A 23,408-nucleotide genomic window follows, 5' to 3' on the forward strand; every position below is an offset into this window, starting at 1 on the left:
TGGATGAAATATACTGGAGATTTTTTTTAATTCTATATTTTTTTCCACATGCATAAGTTTCATAAGCACACTGTATTTATCAACAGACAAATCATTTGTTACTTCCAGACTGCAATCTCTTACTTTTATGCTTTTCAATTAAATTCATTAAATATTTGATTTTAGCACCTGGAAAACTAGAGGTTATCATGAACTAGAGGTGGTAGCTTGGTCATCAATTCCATGTTTAAGAATTGAATCATCATGATATAATATCCTTTTTATAATCAATTTAACCTACCTGATTCTGACTTTGCTGCTTACTCTTCCATGTATTTCCAATGCCTCTCTAATTGCTTTTCAACTTTTTCCAGTTTCCTTAATATTTGTCTGGTAATTTGTTTTAGTGTAGATATTTCCAAAGTTAATTCATACTTAATATCTTCATTAGTTCCAAAATGGCATGAATTCTGTTCAATGGGGGAAATTTCCTTGTTTACAATTTTGCTAATATTTCTCTTTGTTGGTGCTGTTCTATCATTCTGGGTTTTGATGCCATTTGATGGTACTAGTTTAATATTATAGCTTTTCAACATATTATCAGGAAACATCAAATACTGCATAAATACATGAAAATCAACAGTAACATTCAATAAAAAAAACTAATTATTCTAAAAATAATTACTTTTTTTATAGAACACAATAAAACATAAAAATCAATTAATGAATTATTCCCTTTGACGACTAGCAAGCAATTCCCTATTAGAACAACTTGGGCATAACATTTCAAATACATGTCGAATTTATCAAGCAGGTAAGGATGAAGTAGTAATTTATCTTTGAGTATGGGTGGATCAACTTGTTTAAGTCTCAGGAACAAGTGAGGGATTATTCAGAACAAATTTTTCTTATTCAGATTATCACCCATAGTGCTATCACCAGATGAACTTACTTTTTAAACCTGTCAAGTGCAGTGCACTTGTTTCCTGTAATGGAAGCAAATTCAAACTCTTAAGCACCAAAAATGACTAAAGTATCGAGTCAAAAGGCTTCAATCTGGCATAAGTGAGATATTAAAGTTGAGAATTTTATATCCAAACATAACTAAAGCTAGTTTTGAAAATTTACCTCAGAGCTTATCGGCATCAGAGTTGCCTTGGTTTGCACTACTTAAGTCACAAGCTCTGCCCAGGAACCCATATATTTGCCTTTCATTAGTGCTTAAATTAGGTTTTGCTGGTCTGATAGATATTTCAAACTGTTAGGTCTCATTAGAGATTAGGCAGAAACCTAGAGATCAAAAACACTCAATACCATAGTAATCCTAGGTCAGGAAGTCAAATTTCGTTGGAATGTTTTTAACAGTTATAGGAACATTTTTATTCCAATCTTCAGAAAAAACAGACAAATTAAAAATTTATCTGTTCCTGAATAAAAAAGAATACTTCTGTGTATTTTAAGAAGTGGTTAATTTACCACAAAATACTACCATATGTGAGATATCAATTATTGATAAGAGCCACTGATAAAAAAAAAAAAAAAGTAATGAATGTAGGATTTGCAAAAGGGTGGATAATTTCAATGATTGGAAATTATGTATCCTATTACTGTGTAAAATGCATATTGATCCTAAATAAATAAAAGAAACTTCTTAAAAAATGAAGTGATAAAAGTTGACTTGATAAAGTCAACATGTATTTGTATAAATAAAACATAGAAGTAAATACACATAACAAACACAACAAAGTTTATAAGATGATTTGTTGCTCTATCACCCCACGTATTCCTACCTGCCTAAATGAATCACTTATTCAATATTATGAGGGTTATTTGAAAAGTATGGATACACGGCGACACAATTCATTCATACCAGTGTCAGCATGTATCATATTTTTCATGACCCCTGGTAAAATTTTAGCCACGTGCAGCACATAGGTCTTGTTTGGCAAACATTTAAAATGACTGTTTGTATTTTCCATAAAAATGGAGAAAAACGAGCTTCATGCAGTGATAAAACACTTTTATTTGAAGAAGTGGATGGCCGCACAGATCAAAGCCGAGTTAGATGCAGTTCATAGGGACTGTCCTATGAACTGCAAAAATAGTAGTCTTTAATGACTATTTTTGGATAAATGAGTTTAAACAGGGTCGTAAATCCATCAAAGCGTGTTCTGGACTAAATTGATGTCACTTCCAAGGAAATGATTGACAAAATCCATGGTATTGTTTGAAAGACCGCCAAGTGGAAGTGCACGAGATTGCTGAGATTGTAGGAATCTCAGCTGAATGGGTGTATAAAATCCTGCACGAACCATTGCACATGAAAAAGCTGTGTGCGCGCGATGGGTGCAGCGATTGTTGACCATTGATCAAAAATGCAGGCAAAAAGACATTTCAATGCAGTGTTTGGCCATGTTTAATTGCATTTCGCAGGATTTTTTGCATCAATTTGTGACTGCAGACGAAACTTGGATCCATCACTACTTGAAAGAGCATTGAAAAAAGCAAAGACTGTTTTGTCAGCTGGAAGGTGATGGCCACTGTTTTTTTGGGATTCCCAAGGAATTATCATGATAGACTATATGAAAAAGGGTAAGACAATAATAGGAGTCTATTATGCATCATTGTTGGACCATTTTAAAGAAGAACTGAAGAAAAAACAGCCAAGATTGGTGCACAAAAAAGTGCTCTTTCATCAAGACAACACCATCTCCCACATTGGCTGTTGCAATGGCAAAATTGCACGAATTGAGGTTCGAATTGGTTCCACATCCACCATATTCTAAGGACTTGGCCCTGTGTGACTTCTTGTTCCCAAACTTAAAAATTTGGCTTGGTAAGAAAAAATTTTCTTCAAAAGAAGATGTCATCAAGGCTGTCAATGACTATTTTGCACAATTTGACAAATCCTACTTTTTAGATGGGACGAAATAAATAATTGGAAACTTGCTGGACCAAACGAGTAGACCTTGATGGAGACTATGTTGAGAAATAAAGGTGATTTTTTCCAAAAAAAATGTGTTTAACTTATTTTTTTTTACCGAACTTTTCAAACAACCCTCTTATTAGTTCATTGCATTAGTAATTTCCTATAGTTCACTGAACCACCAGATGTATACAGCAGTTGTTTATTATTGGTTAGTTATTTATACTTTGCAAACAAATTGTTATTTGACCATCATAAATGCACATATCTAGAATTTATAGGATCACATGCTATTTGCTCCCTCATATCATACATGTTAATTATTAATAAATTGTTTGCTAGTAATGAAAGTATTTCTATTTACACTTGTTTTTTCTCTCCTTTATAGTTCCCATCCTCACATGGCTTATTAATGATGGTTCACATATTTACACCTTTTAGTAATTCAAATAAACCAATCAAATATAGTATTTTCTTTATTTTCTTATACATCGTAAAACAAACACATTAGTCCTCCCCACTCCTTTCGTAGAAGTGTCACAACACGTGGCATGCCTGATGAAATGCAAACACAAAATTTCTACGGGGCACAGTGTTTTCTCTTGCCTGTTCAAATGGCAAACGATGTGTTTTCTATTTGACCACATGGTCCAGACACATTACATACATTTTAGGTGCATTTAGCCAACACTCTAAAAGGCACTTCATATTAATGGAACAAGAAGCTAATGACTGTCTGCCCTTCCTAGATATAACAATTACATGGCTTCCACATGGTTCCTTATCTTTTTCTGTTTATAGAAAACTCGCACATACAGGGAGATATTTACACAAACAGTAATCATCATCCATCTCAACAGTATGATATCCTAAAAACACTAATTCACAGAACTAGAGCTGTTTGTTTCAATGACAATGCTCTTAGCCAAATGTTTTCTATTTGACCACATGGTCCAGACACATTACATACATTTTAGGTGCATTTAGCCAACACTCTAAAAGGCACTTCATATTAATGGAACAAGAAGCTAATGACTGTCTGCCCTTCCTAGATATAACAATTACATGGCTTCCACATGGTTCCTTATCTTTTTCTGTTTATAGAAAACCCGCACATACAGGGAGATATTTACACAAACAGTAATCATCATCCATCTCAACAGTATGATATCCTAAAAACACTAATTCACAGAACTAGAGCTGTTTGTTTCAATGACAATGCTCTTAGCCAATGATTATAATCTCCAAAGGATAGAAAAAAAATACTAAATGCTCTCCAGAAATACTCTCCTCCATTGCCTATCATACAAGACTAGAGCAAAACAGTTCTCATACATTCAAGGCACATCTGAAAGGGCACCTCGAGTGCTTAATAAATATCAGCTATGCACCATATTTAAACCATATATCAAATTGGCACCTCTCATCCGTTCACCCAAGGACAAACTCTCTTCTTTATCACATGCAGGAGTTTATGAAGTGCCCTGTTCTTTTGACCTGGCTTACTAAGGACAGACAGGAAGGACTGCTGCCATCTGCCTTGGTAAACATAAAAAATACATCCAGCACTATCATTATGGCAAGTCGGGACTAGCAGACATGCCTTGGATATCCCTTCACACAGAATCAAATGGAAGAAAAAGAAAGTACTACACAAAAGTCATTAAAAGACAGAGAGAGATTGTTTATGGAGTCAACAGCAGCTTTAAAACATACTTCAAACCTCAACAAATATCATCATCATCAAAACACTAATTATGGGTATAGACCGTATTGGTCTGTACCGGTCTCATTATCCATCCAATATCCTTTTTTGAGATCTACCCTGCCTTAGCTTTCCAATTGGCTTATATTTTAGTATTTGTTTTCTCAGGGGCTCACATTGGTGAGTACAGGCATGGCAAACCAGAGATACCCAAGTTAGACCTGATCTTACTTCGTACAATATACACTTGGTATATTATACCTGGAGACTGGTCTTCTACTCTTCTTTCCCTCTACTCACTTCTTACTACTCCCCCCCCCCCAGTGCTATAAGAGCAATTTGAGGACAAGGGGGTGACTCTTTCCTCTCAATCTGTAGTTTCCACTATCTACTAAAAAAGGCAAGCCTAGTTGTCTTAAGGTGACAGCCCCACCACCAGATACCTATCGTCATGTTAGTCTCTTGACATATAGAAACACATTACTTTCAAGTCTGAAAGAAATCCAAACCGGACAAATATGGCTGTAAAAATTTCCCAAAAATCTAGGAGACAGTCATATTAAGATCCAATTAACTTGTTTTCTCTCTTTTTCCAACATGGATGGCACCTAATTAGGACTTTAGTGCATTGTGTTGTCTGTTACAATTTTTTTTAAAACTAGTTCACACTGTTTTATACCAAATTGCTGTTGTTTTGTGTACTGTAAACAAACTGTTCTTCTTGTGTTCTGAAGATGCTGGATATAATATAAGTTAATAAGTTAATAAATATAAATTATTTTGTTATCATCCTATGTTGTAAACAACATTGTGAAAATAAATTAACATGTACTGCCAACACAAACCTTTCCACGCATTTGGAAATAATTACAAATCTTGTCCCACAGCTAAGTCCTTACCCCATTTCATTTCAAAGCCATATTAAAAGAACTGCATCCTTAAAAATTTATCATAAAAATTTCTCCATACTTCAAGGATATCTTTTTCTCCAGTTTGCATGTCATCTTTATCATCTCTAATTCCTTTTACAGCACTCTTTCCTCCATTTCTGAGCTTCTCCAACCATCTCCACAATGTCTTGCTACCTTCTTGATATTTATTTTCTATGTTCTTACCAGTCTTACCAGCTGACTTATTTGACAGGAACTTTTGATATGCTTTCTTCTTTTCCTTCACTGCCTCTTTAACTTCCTGTGTCCACCAGGGAGTTCTGATTTTTTTATCCTTGCAGACAACCTCACCACATGCCTCTCTGGCAGAATCAATCAATGTTTTCTTCAGAGTTTGCCACTGAATTTCCAAGGTTTGATTCCTGTTCTCAAACTGTTTCATTTTTTCCTCAGTAATGTTTGTGTATTTTAGTCTGTAGTTCACATCTGACAGCTACTCAACTTTTATTTGCTTTGAAACTTTCTTACATGTTCTTCTTTTCATTATGAAATTCAATTTTATCCTGCTAAAGACTAAATGGTGATCACTTCCAATTTCAAATCCTCTGTACACTCTAGTGTCCTGCACCAGTGAAAAATGTCAATAACATAGTCAATGAGACTTTCTGTGCGCAATTCACATGGAGAATTTGTGCATATTTTGTATGTTAGAACATTGTGTTAGTAATAACCAGTCCATGTCCTGAGCAGAAATTTGCCATTATTATTAGCTTTGCTCTTTCTCCAAATTTTCCCAAAATATTTATGTATGTCTGACAATCATTTCCTACTCTTCTATTTAGATCCCCAAAAAGGACCAACTTTTCCTTTTTCATTGTGTCAGTTGCTTTCTCTAAAGCCTCAAAAAAATTCTTCCACTTCTACCTTAGTAGAACCTACTGTGGGACTACAGACATAAATAAGCCTCATTGTCCAGTTCAACCATTCTGACATTTGCCCACATCACTCTACTTGATACTGCTTGCCATTCAAGATTAGGTTTGTATTCTGTGTTCAATACTTTAGCTACATCTCCTTTTCCCTGATTTTCATTGCCTGAATCTAACATTTTGCATTTATTGCTCAGAAAAATCTCGCCAGATTGTCTTTATTTGTTTCAGTCACCCCTATTATGTCAATCTGGTACTTATCCAATTTCTCAGCTAGCTCCATCTCTTTGCCATTCAGGCTATGTTGATAGTACCGATCTTGAATTCATGTGATGTTGAGTTAGGGTGTGTTTTAGGATTTGTTCCAATAACTGACTTTCTGCTGTTTGTCCTGACAAAAACAATGTGGCCTCTTTTTTAACCAGGTAACGTCTCAGCTGGCATGAAATTCTGTTTTGTACCACCATTTTATATTGTGGTTTAAGCCAATGAGAATACAATTTGGCCAGCTAAATCCCAAATTTCCGGCCTTTGTTTATTCAGCATCCAGGTAGATACCTAACAGAGTGCACCATGAAAAGGTGAGGATTAGACGTTAGGTCAGAAGCCCTAGTCGGTTCTCCGCATTCCTTTAAAGGCTATGTGGAGGTCTCCTCTCAGTTATACAGCTTTGACCCTCAAGTACTCTGTTATGCTAAATCAGGACTGACAAATCAGCTCTGGATACTCATTATATAAGTTTTAAATGAAAGATAATAGTTATAACAGAAGTCAGAAGTCTGGGATCAGCAGCAATGATGACTTCCCTAAACCTCAAGAAGTACGGCTGCAATATCTTAGCAAATATTTCAGAGACAGTCATTTTAAAATCAACTCCATTACAACCATAAACTTACCCAACAATAGAGAATACCGAAAATGGGGTATTCATTTTTTTGTTGTTAAATTTCGAATCTCTTCCACGATTATGATCCTGGTGTTTATATAACTTTACTCACAGTTTTAAGCAAAAGATAGATGCTTAAATGTACAAGTAAGAGATCTGAAAACACACAAGTCAACATCACCAGAGTTAAAGATCGGTACTATCAACATAAGAAGCCTGAATGGCAAAGAAATGGAGCTAGCTGAGGAATTAGATAAGCACCAGATCAACATAATTGGGGTGACTGAAACAAAAAAGAAAAACTGGTGAGATCTTTCTGAGCAATAAATACAAAATGTTATATTTAGGCAATGACAATCAAGGAAAAGAAGAAGTAGCCATAGTATTCAACACAAAATACGAGGCTAATCTTCTTGAATGGCAGGCAGTCTCAAGTAGAGTAATGTGGGCAAATATGAGAATGGGGAACTTGACAATGAGACTTATTTGTGCCTATGGTCCCACAGAAGGTTCTACTAAAATAGAAGTGGAGGAATTTTTTGACGCTTTAGAAAAAGCAACTGACACAATGAAAAAGGAAAAGTTGGTCCTTGTTGTGGATCTAAATAGCAGAGTAGGAAATGATTGTGAGACATACAAAAATATTTTGGGAAAATTTGGAGAAAAGAGCAAAGCTAATAATAATGGCAAATACCTATCGGATTTCTGCTCAGGACATGGACTGGTTATTACTAACACCATGTTCCAACATAAAAATGTGCACAAATTCACATGGAGAGAGGAGGCAAGGAATAAGAAAAGTCTCATTGACTATGTTATTGTTGATAGTGACGTTTTCTCCCTGGTGCAGGACACTAGAGCATATAGAGGATTTGAAATTAGAAGTGATCACTATTCAGTCTTTGGGCAGGATAAAATTGAATTTCATATTGAAAAAAAATAACACGTAAGAAAGTTTTAAAGTGAATAAAAGTTGAGCACCTCTCAGATGTCAACTGTAGACTAAAATACACAAAGATTATTGAAGGAAAAATGAAAGAGAGTTTGAGAACAGGAATCAAACCCTGGAGATTCAGTGGCAAGCCTTGGAGAAAACCCTGATTGATTCAACTAGAGGGGCATGTGGTGAAATTGTCTGCAAGGATAGAAAAATTAGAACTCCATGGTGGACACAGAAAGTTAAAGAGGCAGTGAAGGAAAACAAGAAAGCATATCAAAAGTTGCTAGCAAATAATCAGCTTGTGCTCTCAGAGAATACAGAGACAAATGTAAGAAAGCTAATCAGCGTGTAAAACTAGCAAAACAAAAGTCATAGGAGGACTTTGGCAAGAACGTAGAAAATAAATATCAAGAAGGTGGCAAAATATTCTGGAATATTTTGCCACCAGGAATATCTTTCCTCCATTCCTAAGAAGCTTCGGAATGGAGGAAAGAGTGTTGTAAAAGGAGTCAGGATGATAAAGGTGACATGAAAAGGGAGAAAAAAGATATCCTTGAAGTATGGAGTAACTACTTCGAAAAATTGCTAAATGAAACAAACAGTGATACCACAGTGGTAAAAAAACACTCAACAGGCATACAGTCAGGAATACATACCCGTACTTGAAGTAGGAAAAGCCATCAAAGGCTTGAAATGTGGAAAGACAGCAGGAGTAGATGATATTCGACCAGAAATGCTGAACTTTGGTGGTATAAAAGTTTTACAGTGGCTGCACTGCATAGTTCAGAAAGCCTGGACAGAGGGACGAATTCCCGATGATTGGAGTAGAGCTCTCATAGTACCCACATATAAAAAGGGAAATAAAACAATGAGAGAATTACATATCCCTACTGAGTGTTCCTGGCAAGATATATGCAAGTATATTTGAGAAATGGTTGAGAAGAATTGTGGAAGAAAAGCTTGGTGAAGAACAAGCTGGATTAGATCAAATAGAGGCTGTCAGGATCAGATCTTCACTTTACGACAAATAGTCGACCAGAAAGCATGGGAATATAACAAAGATCTGTATTTAAGTTTTGTCGATTTGGAAAAGGTATATGACAAGGTGCCAAGAGAGAAGCTATTCAATACGCTGCAGTTATATGGTGTCAATCGGGCATTATATCAAGCAATACTTAGTCTTTATTTGAGTTGTAAGTCAGCAGTTAGAATTGAAGGAAGTAGAGGAAGATGGTTTAATGTTAAATCTGGTGTGAGACAAGGATGTACATTATCCTCTCTGTTATTCATTATCTATATGGATCACATTATGAAGGAAAGGGGTATTGAACATGATATCAAAATTGGAGATGTTAATGTCAGCTCTTTGCTTTATGCAGATGATGTTATACTGCTAAATAAATCCGCTACAAGTCTGCAAGATTCCCAGACTAAACTGAATAATTGTTGTAATAGATATGAAGGTCAGCAATAAAAAGATAAAGACAATGAAATTAGGCAGAATCATTGAAAATGTCAACTGTGTTGTGAATGGAGAACCTGTGGAACAAGTAAAACATTTCAGCTACTTAGGTACGATTTTTTAGTGAAGATGGTAAATTAAATATAGAAATAGACAACAGAATCAACAAAGCTGGTATGGTAGGAAGTCAATTGAATAAATTCATATGAAATAAGAGAGAAATTAGTCGGAACACTAAATTAGCTGTATGCAGTGTTCAAACCAGTTTTAACTTATGGATCTGTGAGCTGGGTCAGAAGTAAAATACTTGACCAAAGACTAGAGACAGCAGATATGAGAGTCCTGAGAAAGATTATTTTGATTAGCATGAACAGATGGCATCAATGGCAATATCATATTAAAAATGGGGATATTTGGAAAGAACTTGGCATTGTCAGCATCCAGGAATGTGTTAGCGGAGCTAATCTTAGGTGGAATGGCCACTTAAACAGAATGGGCATGGAAAGATTAGCAAAAAAAGTGTTCTCTGCCAGGTTGGCAGGAAAACGACCCACAGGAAGACCAAGATATAGGTGGATTGAAACAGTACAAAGTCCCTTAGACGATAGAAATATAAGATCTGATAAAGTTGGAGTCTTGACAAGTAACAGACTGATTTGGAGGAAAATTGTAGATAGGAAGTTAGTAATGATGTAAATTTTTCATGTAGTAGTATCATATCCTGTACACCCCTTGAAGGTGGAATCTTAGGTGGAATGGTCACTTAAACAGAATGGGCATGGAAAGATTAGCAAAAAAAGTGTTCTCTGCCAGGTTGGCAGGAAAACGACCCACAGGAAGACCAAGATATAGGTGGATTGAAACGGTACAAAGTCCCTTAGACGATAGAAATATAAGATCTGATAAAGTTGGAGTCTTGACAAGTAACAGACTGATTTGGAGGAAAATTGTAGATAGGAAGTTAGTAATGATGTAAATTTTTCATGTAGTAGTATCATATCCTGTACACCCCTTGAAGGTACATGGCAGGAATTTGATGATGATGTAAGAGATTATACTAAAAATTTTAGTTATGGGAGAGGGGCAGCGGTCACACAAAATCAATGGATTTTCTAAGGAAATTTTGGATTTTTCATGTAAGAAACAAGTAACATGACCATTTCAATAATCATGATTCACTTCCACAAATGTGTCCCTACACCTCACTTAGTAAAAATAATATATATATATATATATATATTTTTTTTTTTTGGAAAGACTAGGTTTTAAATTCCATATGAGATGTGAAGAATCTTATACTGGTCTTCCCACAAGATTAGTTAAATGATCTTGCACTGATGTAGGAGCTCGCCCACTGTTTTTTTTTTTTTTTTCAAGACAGATGAACTGGTCAGAGAATACACGCAATTCACATAGCAGACCATGCAAATAGGATTAACCCTATTGTAGCATTAATTAGGTTTACATGAAGCCAAGTTACTTTGTCGTGACAAACCATTGTTCTGTCTAAAACATGAAAGGGGAACATGAAGGTAATTTAAGTATTTTGAAATTAAAAGCAAAACTACTTTTAAAAAAATAAATAAATCTCTAGCACAATATTAAATAAAGAGAACCTAAAATGGTGATAATGGATGCAAAAATAAAAAACTAATTACTCTTAATTTCAAAGCAATTAAATTGTAAACTGTGTACTTAACAATAAACATTCACTGATGTTTATTGTTGTGTGTGTGGGGGGGGGGTATACTGAATAACATAGCATGTTTTGGTCTAGAGGACAAAGTTAACTTCTACTCCAAGTGTTTACAAACTTTGCACATATTAATAGTATTTTCTGAATAAGGAATCTCATGAATATAGTAAAATCCAAGTTAGCTTGTGATGCTTTTCCTTGTATTTGATTTCTTTTACTAACAAAATATATCCAAAAAACTAAACTTGGGACTCATGGGGGGGATGCATTTGTGTTTACTTCAGTATCAGAAATGACAAAGGAATAAAAAAAAAAGTTCTAGCCACTGCTGGTGGATAATGAGGTCCACCAAGGATAATTTTTTTTTAAACAGCTGATTACCATGAAATCGAGTATTAAGAAAAAATAACATTCTCAATGAACCATTTCCCAAGTGTTAATTCATCCCAATTTCCTCAACTAAACTATTAAGTGGCTGAGATATTGCTGGAGGCTGCAAAAGCATCTAAATAACAATATTACACAAGTTATGATATCTATTATGAACAATTTTGTCATTTACATGACCATCAGAACAGGTTTTCCATATTAATTCTTTACTATAGAAATCCTTTATAAAAGTGTATGGTAACAAAGCTTGCTCTTGAAGTATCCTCACTACTAAACTATATAGAGGCTATAATAAATTTAGTTTAATCCTTTATCCCAGTGAGAGCAAACCAAGTTTGCGCCTGAAAATATCTTCAGGACTAAATATAGTGTTGTACTATCTTACCTGTGTAAGTAGTGCAACACCAGGCCAACTCATAGCAAAGGTGGAGCAAGCTACCAACACACCTATCCCAGTATCTCCCATGATGCAAAACACATCTCCTTGTGGATATGTATACTGTTATGCATTAAGGGATTGGCCACTACCCAGACTAGTTTCGACCTTTATTGAGGTCTCTTCAGTGGGAGCCAGGCCCAGAGTTGGAGATACCAGGCAACATTAAACTAAATTTATTATAATCTAACCTAGTGAAAAATAAACTTTCAACATCTTTCTCTAAATCCAGAGTAATTTAATAAAAAAGGTGGTAAACCTTTTGGCAATTTCTATAGGTAAAGATGACCTTGCTACTGCTTCTGCCTGGTATCTCCAACTCTGGGCCTGGCTTCCACTGAAGAGACCTCAATAAAGGTCGAAACTAGTCTGGGTAGTGGCCAATCCCTTAATGCATAACAGTATACATATCCACAAGGAGATGTGTTTTGCATTATGAGAGATACTGGGATAGGAGTGTTGGTAGCTTGCTCCACCTTTGCTATGAGGTGCCCTGGTGTTGCACTACTTACCCAGGTAAGATAGTACAACACTATATTCAGTCCTGAAGATATTTTCAGGCTCAAACTTGGTTTGCTCTCACTGGGATAAAGGATTAAACTAAATTTATTATAGTCTAACCTAATGAAAAATAAACTTTCAATATATAGAGGCTGTTAGCTTCATATTAACTTTCTTAGTATCCCATAATACAAAGCACACTCTTTTCAGATGTGCATATTGCTATGCGCAACCTAGAAAGTGGTTGAAACAAGTCTGGGTAGTGACCCTTTCCATAATGTACAACAAAATACACATCCAAAAGGATGTGTGTTTTGCATTATGTAATACTAAGGCAATTAACATAAAGTCAACAATCTCTATATACAAGCAAGCCTAGTCATGAAGATACTTCATGACAAGGCTTGCAAAGTTTGTTCTATATACTTGGATAAAGGGTTAAACAAGAATATAATTTCGTGGCAAATATAATTTACTTTAACCAAGTGAAAAAAATTACATAGCAAGCTTTCCAATAGATGAAAATCAAAAGTATACTTATTTCTTACTATATCAGGTGGAACAGAAAACAAAACAAAAAAAAAAGCATTACTATCCTTATTAGATAGATAAAGCTTACATTATTACTATAAACTTACCTCTCTGTTTAAATCAAGCTGAGAGAAATCACCCCTAATTTTCTCCTTAACCACAACTCTATCTACAGAAAATGAAATATCTTTCTCCTGGCGCAAAATTAAGACATCATGCCATAGATTATCATCCAAAAGGCTGCCCACTGATATGCTACTCATAATTCCTTCTCCACCTGAAAAATATTTTTAACACAATGACAGTTTTTGATAACTAAATTGGCATTAATGTTCTAATTTTTAAAACATTAATTCAGAGATTACAGTGAAACCTCGGTTGTCGAACATAATTTGTTCCTAAAGGCTGTTTGGAAACCGATTCGTTCGAAAACCGAAACCATTTCCCTATAAGAATTCATGTAAAATGGATTAATCCATTCCCGAACCCCAGATGATCGTTTATTTAAACCTTTACAACAGTACTTCATGTATAAGATCGTATACAAACATAATGAAAATGTATAAAATCTTACATAAAAATAGACAATAAATAGATAAAATATAGATGAAAATTTAACTTCATCTATATCCTACTCACCTGAAGGAGGTGAGTAAGAGGAGTCCCCTTCCATAAAAACATCAGGTTACTGTCCTTCTGGTTTTTTTTCTCCTTCTCTTTTCTGTCTCTTGGCACCACTCAACTCTGCTTGAGACACACTGGGCCTCTGTCTCACTAAAAACCTGTCCAATGAGATTTGTTTCTGCCTACGTTTTAAAATGTTTCTGAAGTGAGATATGGCACTGTCATTAAAAAAGTTTATGATGTGGTTTGCTACAGCTTTGTGAGGGTAATATCTTTCTGCAAAACTTTGCGCCTCACCCCATTTCGCACACATTTCTTTGATCAAAGAACTAGGAACCTCCTCAATCCCTTCCTGTGTCTGAAGACATTTCCTCCACCTGTGTCTTTTGCTACTCCTTCTTAAGGTGTTCCAGTTCTTCTGTGGTGAGCTCATTCCTGTGATCCACCACTAAGTCGTCCACATCAGCATTGTCAACTTCCAAGCCCATGCTTTTGCCCAGAGACACAATATCATCGACTAGAGCAACATGCTCAGCCTCAATGTCTCTGTCTGCTACACAGTCTGGCCATAATTTTCTCCAGGCTGAATTTATGGTCCTGTAAGTCACTTGTGCCCAGGCTTTGTCAAGGATACTTAAGCAATGGAGGATGTTGAAGATTTTTCTAGAATTCTCTGAGTGTTAATTCTGTGTCAGAGGTCACTTCAAAACACCTTTGAAACAGTGCTTTGGCATAGAGTTTTTTAAAGTTTGAAATGACCTGCTGGTCCGTGGGCTGAATTAGAGAAGTTGTGTTAGGAGGCAGGAACTTCACTGTGATAAAATCAGACTGCTCCACTAACTCGCCCTCCAAGCCTGGAGGGTGAGCAGGAGCACTGTCCATCACAAGAAGACATCTAATTGGCAATTTTTTTTCTTGAAGGTATTTTCTCACACTTGGGGCAAAGACTTCATGAATCCACTCAATAAACAATTGCCTGGTTACCCAAGCCCTACTATTAGCCCTCCACATAACAGGCAATTTACTTTTCATCACGTTATTTTTCTTAAACATCCTCGGATTCTCAGAGTGGTACACAAACAATGGCTTGACCTTGAACTCCCCACTTGCGTTTCCACATAGCAAAAGAGTCAGCCTGTCCTCCATTGGCTTGTGTCCTGGCAATGATTTTTCCTCCTGAATGATGTAGGTCCTCTTTGGCAATTTTTTCCAAAATAGGCCAGTTTCATCATAGTTGAACACTTGCTGGGTAAGAAAACCCTCAGCCTTTACATAGTCACTAAATCCTTGCACATATTTCTCAGCAGCTTCTTGGTTAGCCTTCCCATGCTAACTACACTATGTATGCCGCTTCTCCTCTTAAATTTCTCGAACCACCCTCTACTAGCTTTGAACACATCAGTATCAACACTCGTACCAGGGTTTTTCTTTAACAGGCTATCATGTAATTGCCTCGCTTTTTCACAAATTATAGCCTCAGAAACACTATCACCAGCTAACTAACTGTTTCTCGTTTATCCAAATCAGCAACAATTTTTCCACTTCTTCAATCGTCTGCGATCTTTATTTAGTAAGAACTTTCACTCCTCTTGCAACATCAGCTCTCTTGATCGCCTCTTTATTTTTGAGTATTGTACATATCATTGATTTTGCCATACCGAACTACATAGCAAGATTCGAGACATGAACGCCATTTTAATGTTTGGATATGATTTCTTTTTTCATCTCTATTGTGGTTCTAGCAACTTTTCGCTTTGCTGCTATCACTATTCTTCTCCAGCCCCATGGTGACTTAATTAATAATAATTTATGGGAAAAAAAAAAAAGAAAATCAAGAAAACGCACTGCAAATTCGAGAAGTGTCTGCACTGAATGAAGGCTGCAGCGTAACTGACGCTTTCCAGCCTTACAGCTCAGCATGTGGTTGCCTGTTCAGGAACCGAAGCGTTTTTTGTTCGGAAAATATGTTCAGGAACCGAACTGTTCGAGAATAGAGGCGTTCCACAACTGAGGTTCCACTGTACTTCTATAATTGTAAATTATTATTGCACCCTCCATGGAGTCAGCAGACTCATTGTAGGAGGTTCATGCAACTGACACAACATATCATACCAAATCTTAAAATCCACACTCCTTGCATTAAAAACACATTCTGGTAATGCGTCCCATTCACTGACAATTCTCCATGTAAAAAATCTACTCCTCACACCCCTCTTCACCACACTTTTACAAAACTTCCAGGGATGACCTCTGGTTTCTCGCCCTACTCTTTTTATAATCTCATCTGGATTAATCCGATAAAATCCTCTCACTAACTTAAATGTCTCTATCATATCACCTCTTTCTTTTCCACCAAACTCTGCAATCCACATTTTTTCAACCTCTCTCCATAGCCAGCAGTCCAAAGTCCCAATATTGTCTTAGTCACTTGCCTCTGAACCCTCTTCAATGTCTCCACATCACACTGAAAACCAGGTGACCAGATTTGAGCACAATAGTCCAAGTATGGTCTGAGACCAGTGCTTTATACAGTGGCACAACCACTTCCTTATTCCTACATGTTAAGAGTACTTCTTATCATAGAATTTTTATAGAATTAAAAATTTTAGTATAAAATCCTTTAAGTTTAATTTTCATTAAGCTACACAAAAAAATTTCATGCTATGCTTTTGCACAATGTTTACAATGTCCAAAAAACAAATCTCAGTAGCTGTGATCTTGGAGAAGAAATCTAACAGCAATCACATACAGTCAACTCTCACAACAGAAAACTCACTATAACAAACTACTAAAGTGCCAATGAAAGCCTCAGTAGAAAAATGCTTTACTAAAAGAAATTCACTATAGCAAATTATGCACACCAAAACAGATTATTCTTGTAGTTACTACAAGTTTGTTATAGTGACTACTTTCTACTCGTTTTGTATATACTGAAAGCAGTATACTCAATCTCAGACAGCTGGATGCAATGATATTTACCCAATGGAGACAAAATTATATGCCTTATTCCTCAATTTTGTTTAATAACAGGATATTAATTTAGATGTAAAAATGAACTAGCTAGAAGAATTAATATGTCAACTTTTGTTATATTTTGTACACTGTGAGTTCAATAATACAACCTAACAGTGTACAACTTAACCTCTTTCTGAAAACTAGAAATGACACTAACCTCTTTATACTTTGAAAGTCAAAAGTGTGTCATCATAATACATTCTATGAATGTAAACACAAATTCATAAGATACGATGACTAAGAAACCATCAAGGATCAATCAAGTATTCATATAATTCAGATATTCAAATTTGAATTATATGAATTAGAACTAGATGTTTGTAATGATGAAGAAAGTTAAGTGATTTTTTTTCCTTCTGCTTGTTGGGCAGTGGGGGAAAGAGAGGAAGAAGTGATGAGGAAAATGCTTAAGCAACTTATAAATTAGTGAAGTTACCTCTGTGAAAAAGGAATATGAATTCATGCTAGCTGATTCCTTCATTCCAAATGGGCAAAAGTATGTTTAAAACTTGCAGAGTGTAATTTTTCCATTGGAACTTTCTATAGTAATAAGGGGTTCTATAAATACATTCGATGCTTTTCATGATATAAGAATGCAGAATGAAATAAGCAATAAAAATGCTTTCTTCAACTAAATTTAAGAATGATATGAATAAAACTAACTTTATTGCACCTCTGTAGTGATACTGAAAAATGATGAGACATTGTGCTTGTCAGTTAACTGGGAAAAAAAACAGTTCAATTCTTGTCATGATGAGAGGAATATCAATAAGGACTTTTTCAAATGAAGGCAAGTTATCCAATCTCATATGAAAGTGGCAGGGGTTTTTTTTATCCCGAAAACTCTGGCTTTTTATCTTGCATACAAGCAAATCAGAGAAAGTACACAATTTACATTAAAAAAAAAAAAAAAACACTGGTAAGCAGTAGATGTCGTGTGTGTTGTTGATAAATAGAAGTGTGGTATATGAAGACAGGGATTGTGTTTTGATGGAGGATTAAGTAGCACAGACAGTCAGTTTGTGTAGATTTCAAAAGATACAAACTGCATGCTAGTGCTGAACTTAAATGAATGACTGCTTCATTATTCGAAATTTGGGCAAGTCTGATCCTTATTAATTGCAAAGATTAACCTTTTTATTAGTATTATCATTTATGTAGTAACCTTATATTTTATTGTACTGTTACACTCTAGCACTGGTATCATATCTTTTGAAATCCATTATTATTGTTGCTTTCTGAACTGTCAGTACATTCAAGATTTGTAAATTTCAGATAAAACATCTGATTTTATAACTTATTAATAAACTTCTTTCATTTATGTTCCCAAAGATTTTCTATCATTTTTGTCATAGATTCCTGCCAAGCGAGAAGTAATTTTCTCAACATGTAATTATACTAATAGGTGTAAAATAAAATAATACAGCACAAAATTACAAAAGGACAAACATTAAAGGATTTAGTATTCATTTCCTTCTTAATAAGGTTAAGAAGGAAATGAATACTAAATCCTTTAATGTTTGTCCTTTTGTAATTTAATTAAATTTTAAATTTTGAGGAATATGTTTTGTTATGTATGTGATAAAGTAATCTAAAAATATACATATACAGCATATATGTGATTTGTTCACATTTAGTATTGCAATTATATGCTTAGTATTACCAGAGCTGCCATATGATTAAGCAGTAGCAATATAAAAGAAACTTAATTATAGTTATGAGTAGTAAACTTGCTGAGCATATACTGTAATTCTTAGAGAATAGTACAGCAATGTTGTATATGTATTATTTTTAGGTTTGTGCTAACACAAACCTACAAATAACATGTGGTGAGCACTGTAGCAATGGCAACCATTTTGTCACTTGAGTTTCGCTTTGAATCTTGGTAATGGACATGCACATTAGTTTTTTTCAGAACAGCTGTCACTGAGTAACAGGACCACTAGAGAGAAAAGAGTAGGCAAGCAAGGAAGGAGGGAGGAAGGAGGGCCGAAAAGGTCTAATAAACTAATGAGTTAAGTTCTCTAATCTCTGAAAAGTTTTCATATGAATTATTAATAACTCTCCAAGGATACGAACATCTGAAGTTGATAATTGAAGTACAGTATAATATATCAAGCCTTTGTATATGAAAATATTTTGTGCTTAACGAAAGGCAAACGATATGTTCCAAGGAGCAATATGGAATCCACAGTAAAAAAAGTCCCTGTATTGGAAATGCATTTGGAACTGTTCAGTTAATGTATTCCTTAGTGATTGAAAAAATGCATCTATCTTCAAAAGAAAGATGCATTAAGGAAACTGAAAGACATATTCAAGTATATTGGTCAAGTGAGAATCTTTAGCTATTCTATTTAAGAAATCTTTACTCACTGAATGAGTGAGTAAAAAAATTAAAGGAAGATATATAGATCAGTGATAAAACAGATGCTATAAAAGAAATTTCCACATGGCCAAGTGAGATTACAGAACTTTTAGCTGAATGCTATGTTCATAGTAAAATATTTCATGTATTCTCTCAGTATTGAATTTAACTGTGAAAGTTAGAGTATGAGAGAAAATTTGAGTCTACTTATGTAATTTTAAAAATGGCCATTTAATTATTCAGTGTATGTATTATCTGTTGTATAGAATTATATGTTTACAGTAAATATTTAAGCTTTTTTTTTTTTTAATCACTGAGCTTCATTCTTTAGAACACATGTTGATCCTGAAGTCAATGCACCATCACGGATAGGAATCTGAAACATTCTAACCAACAAAAATAAAACAAAATATATCATCTTACTCCACAACTGCCTTTAATATAACAAATTTGGACAAAGGTGGAGAATAACATACTTGGAGCAAATCAGGATTTTTTTTTTTTTTAAATATGACAACTATAAAAAGTTTTGTTTATGCTTCCTGAACTTCTTAAAATGGATACAAACCAATATTATGGGAAAATAAAAAAATTAATGGCCTCCTAAATAATATAATATTGAAATTGGTGAATTCTACTTGACAACTTTGAATCTCATCTCTTTGAAAGAATTATTAAATTCTTTACAGTGCAAGTTAAAACTAAAAAATTTAAAAAAAAATAAAATATTGTGGATTCTTAAGCTTTTGGTTTACATATAAGACAATTCAAATTGCATAAATAAATAAGGCATTTATAATTTTTTTACTACTTTTTTAGTATTTCCTTCATTATAAGCCATAAATACTGCTTCATAGTAGCAATACAGAATGAGAAGAAAATAGTATTTCTGACTTAGGACTGTAGAAAATGCAGGACCCTAAATCAAAAATAACAATGGTAATGCTAAAAATAGGACATCATTGTTATTATTATATATTAATAATAATATAGTTACAATATATTTTACCAACTTTTGCAATGCCCTCTGAACTTCAACTCTGTCCACCATTTTCCTCAAGCCTTGTCAATTTCCTGCAATCCAGTACATTCAATATGATAATACACATTATACAACCTTTTCAACCTGAAGTGCATAACCTTATATTTTTTGCAACATTAAATTGACAATCATCCTTTGCCCACAGTACCAATTTATTTAAATCATTATGGAGGACATCTACATCACCTTTATCAACTATTGCCCTTTCCAGTTTTGCATCATCAAAACAACTGAATATCTCCTCTTAAATCTTTCCTTATGTCACTGATATACAAATTAAATAGTGGCTCGTACCAAACCCTGAGGTACTGCACTAGTCACCCTTATTCTCTTAGATTCCACCCCACCATATACTACTCTCTGGTGTTTGTCAGTTCCCCCACCCTTTCATACATTCTACTAGCTTCATATCCACTGCCAACTTTTGTAATAGTTTTCCAGTGTAGTATTCTGTGAAATGCCTTTGCGAAGCCTAAGAATATCATAGTGTAGCCATTTCCTTTATTCAATTCCACTATCACTTTATTATAAAAAATTAATAAATGACAAGACCTACCCTTTACAAAACTGTGCTGCCTACTATAGAGTATTGCATCCCTATCCACCCATTGTTGGAATTCACTTTCAACCAACTTTTCCAATACTTTAACAACCACTCCTGATATATTAACTAGTCTATAGTTTGCTGCCTCTGTCCTGGAGGTACCTTTATGCAATAGAACTATCTTACCTTCTTTCACTTGTAAAACCTTGCCAAAGCTAAAACTTAGATTGAAAAACTTCAGAAGCAATGCCAATTCTCTTGTACATTCATGTAGTATGCAGACTGACATGCCATTCAGTCCAACTGCTGTATTCACATTGATATTTTTCAATATGCTGAACACCTCTTGTTCATCTACCTCAATTTTGACATGGGTCTGTCACATCAACAACTGCAAAATCAGCTGGATGATACAAAATTATCATCTGTAACAACTATTTCTTTTGCCTCTACTACCTTCCTATACTATATATTGTTTAGTCATCCTACCATGGTTATTTTTCCTCTTACTTGTACCAAACCATCTAAAATCTTGGCCTTCTTCTGGGTCTTTTTCAGCTAACCTGGCAAAGAATACTTGCTTTCTTAATCTTTACTCTCACATTCTGTTTAACATGTTCATGATAGGGCAATTATAGCTCTTCTGCCATCACCCTAACTATGTGATGGTGCAAGAGAAAATACTGTCCCACAGAAATTTCGTGCTTGCATTTTGATGAACATGCTACTTATCATAATGGTTCTTTAATTATAAACAAATCTGCGTGGGGGGGGGGGGGACAATGCATTTGTTTTAGATATATCCGAAAACAATAATGAAGGAGAATGCTATATTTGGTTGGTGTATTTGAATTACTCAAAGGTGTAAATACCATGTGAAAATGGAAAAAGTAAAAGAAAGAACAAGCGAGTAGAAATACTTCTGCTATTGCAAATGAATTATTAACAATTAACACTTTTTATTCCCGTTCATTTTCTAATAAGTATCTTTTTTTTTCTTACTGAGGATCAGTATTTATTTTCAATATCTAATCCACACACACACACACACACAAAAGGTCACAAGACCTATAGCACATTAGTGTTATGTGGGCAAGAGAAATAGAAAAAAGGAGGAATCTGTTCACATCTTGCTTAAACAGGTGAGGATTGTAATCTTTGGATAAGAGGTAGAGAGGGGGGGGGGGGGGAAGACTGTTCCAAAGGATAGAAGTAGATAGAATGAAAGAGGAGGCAGTGAAGTTGGTTCGGTGAGCTTCAAGATGGACTGTAAGAGGATGTTGGTAATCAGCAGCTCTTATTTAATGATTTGTGTTCTGTATGTTGTTGCTGGGTGAAATGAATAGCGTGTGATCTTATAAATTCTAATCATGCATAAGTGAATTTATGATGGCATAATTAAAAAAAAAAAGCATACAAGGAGAGGGAGAGAGATTTCTTTGCAAAGTATATTAATAACTAATCAAGAATAAACAACCACTGTATATATCTGGGGGTTCAGTAAATAACTATAGGGAGGGGTTAACCCAATGAACTAATAGTGTTGATCAAGTGATCATTTAGGCAGGCAGGAATACATGTGGGCTGAGGGAGCAGCAAACATCTTATAAACTTTGTCGTGCTTGTTATGTGCATTTCTCTGTTTTATTTATATTTCCGTTCATTTTCTAATAAGTATCTTTTTTTTTTTTCCTTACTGAGGATCAGTATACATAACTTCCAGTCATAAATGAAATTATCCACCCCTTTGCAAATCCTACATTCACTGTCCCAACAATTTTTTTTTCATCAACAGCTCTTCTATCTTATCAATAATAGATCTCACATATGCTAACATTCTGTTGTAGATCAACCGCTTCTAATATGCAGAAGTGTATACTGTGAAAAACATTCCAATCTCAACAGAGATTTACTGCATGTGTTATATATAGCAACAATTAGTGTAATTAGAGACTGGAATAATACTCATAATAGAACATTGTTTTCAAACTCATTTTTTCCTTGAATGATTATGCATTTTACTCAACAGTTCACCTATGAAAGTGCCAAACTTTAATTCATTTGTAAATTTTATACACACTCTTCTTTTCGATATGAAATTCAATTTTAACATGCTCAAAACTAAATGATCACTTCCAATTTCAAATCCTCTGTATATTCTTGTGTTTTGAAATGGTAGAAAACATTGCTATCAACAATACCAGAGTTAATGAAACTTTTATTTCTTGCATCTTCACTCCATGTGAATTTGTGCACATTTTTATGTTGGAACATAGTATTGGTAATATCTAGTCCACGTCCTTAACAGAAATGCTTTTGATATGCTTTCTTCTTTTCCCTGACGTCCTCTAACTTCCTGAGTCCACCATGGAGTTCTGATTATTCTATCCTTGCACACAGGATTGCTTGCACAGAGGACTGCACACAGGATTACTTTGTTAACCTTTATAAAGCCTTGATATGATCACATCTGGATTGCTGTGCTCAAGTCCAGTCACCTGGGTTTCTGGGGGATAAGGAAGTGGTGGAGAGGATCCAACAATGAGT

General features: G+C 34.8%; 1 protein-coding gene across 2 annotated transcripts in view; it reads right to left on the reverse strand.

The window, feature by feature from the left end:
- Positions 1–23,408, reverse strand: part of Nrx-IV (neurexin-4) — a 491,733-nt gene that overhangs the window by 307,569 nt on the left and 160,756 nt on the right. For both annotated transcript variants that reach the window (XM_090412013.1, XM_090412014.1), the window contains exon 6: positions 13,379–13,548. In XM_090412013.1, the coding sequence (XP_090268139.1) occupies positions 13,379–13,548 (170 nt within the window). The remainder of the gene's footprint in view (positions 1–13,378; positions 13,549–23,408) is intronic.

The sequence above is a fragment of the Typopeltis vanoorti genome, chromosome 22 (assembly GCF_054136105.1).
Source record: "Typopeltis vanoorti isolate ZY-2024b chromosome 22, IOZ_Tvanoo_1.0, whole genome shotgun sequence".
Taxonomy (NCBI): domain Eukaryota; kingdom Metazoa; phylum Arthropoda; class Arachnida; order Uropygi; family Thelyphonidae; genus Typopeltis; species Typopeltis vanoorti.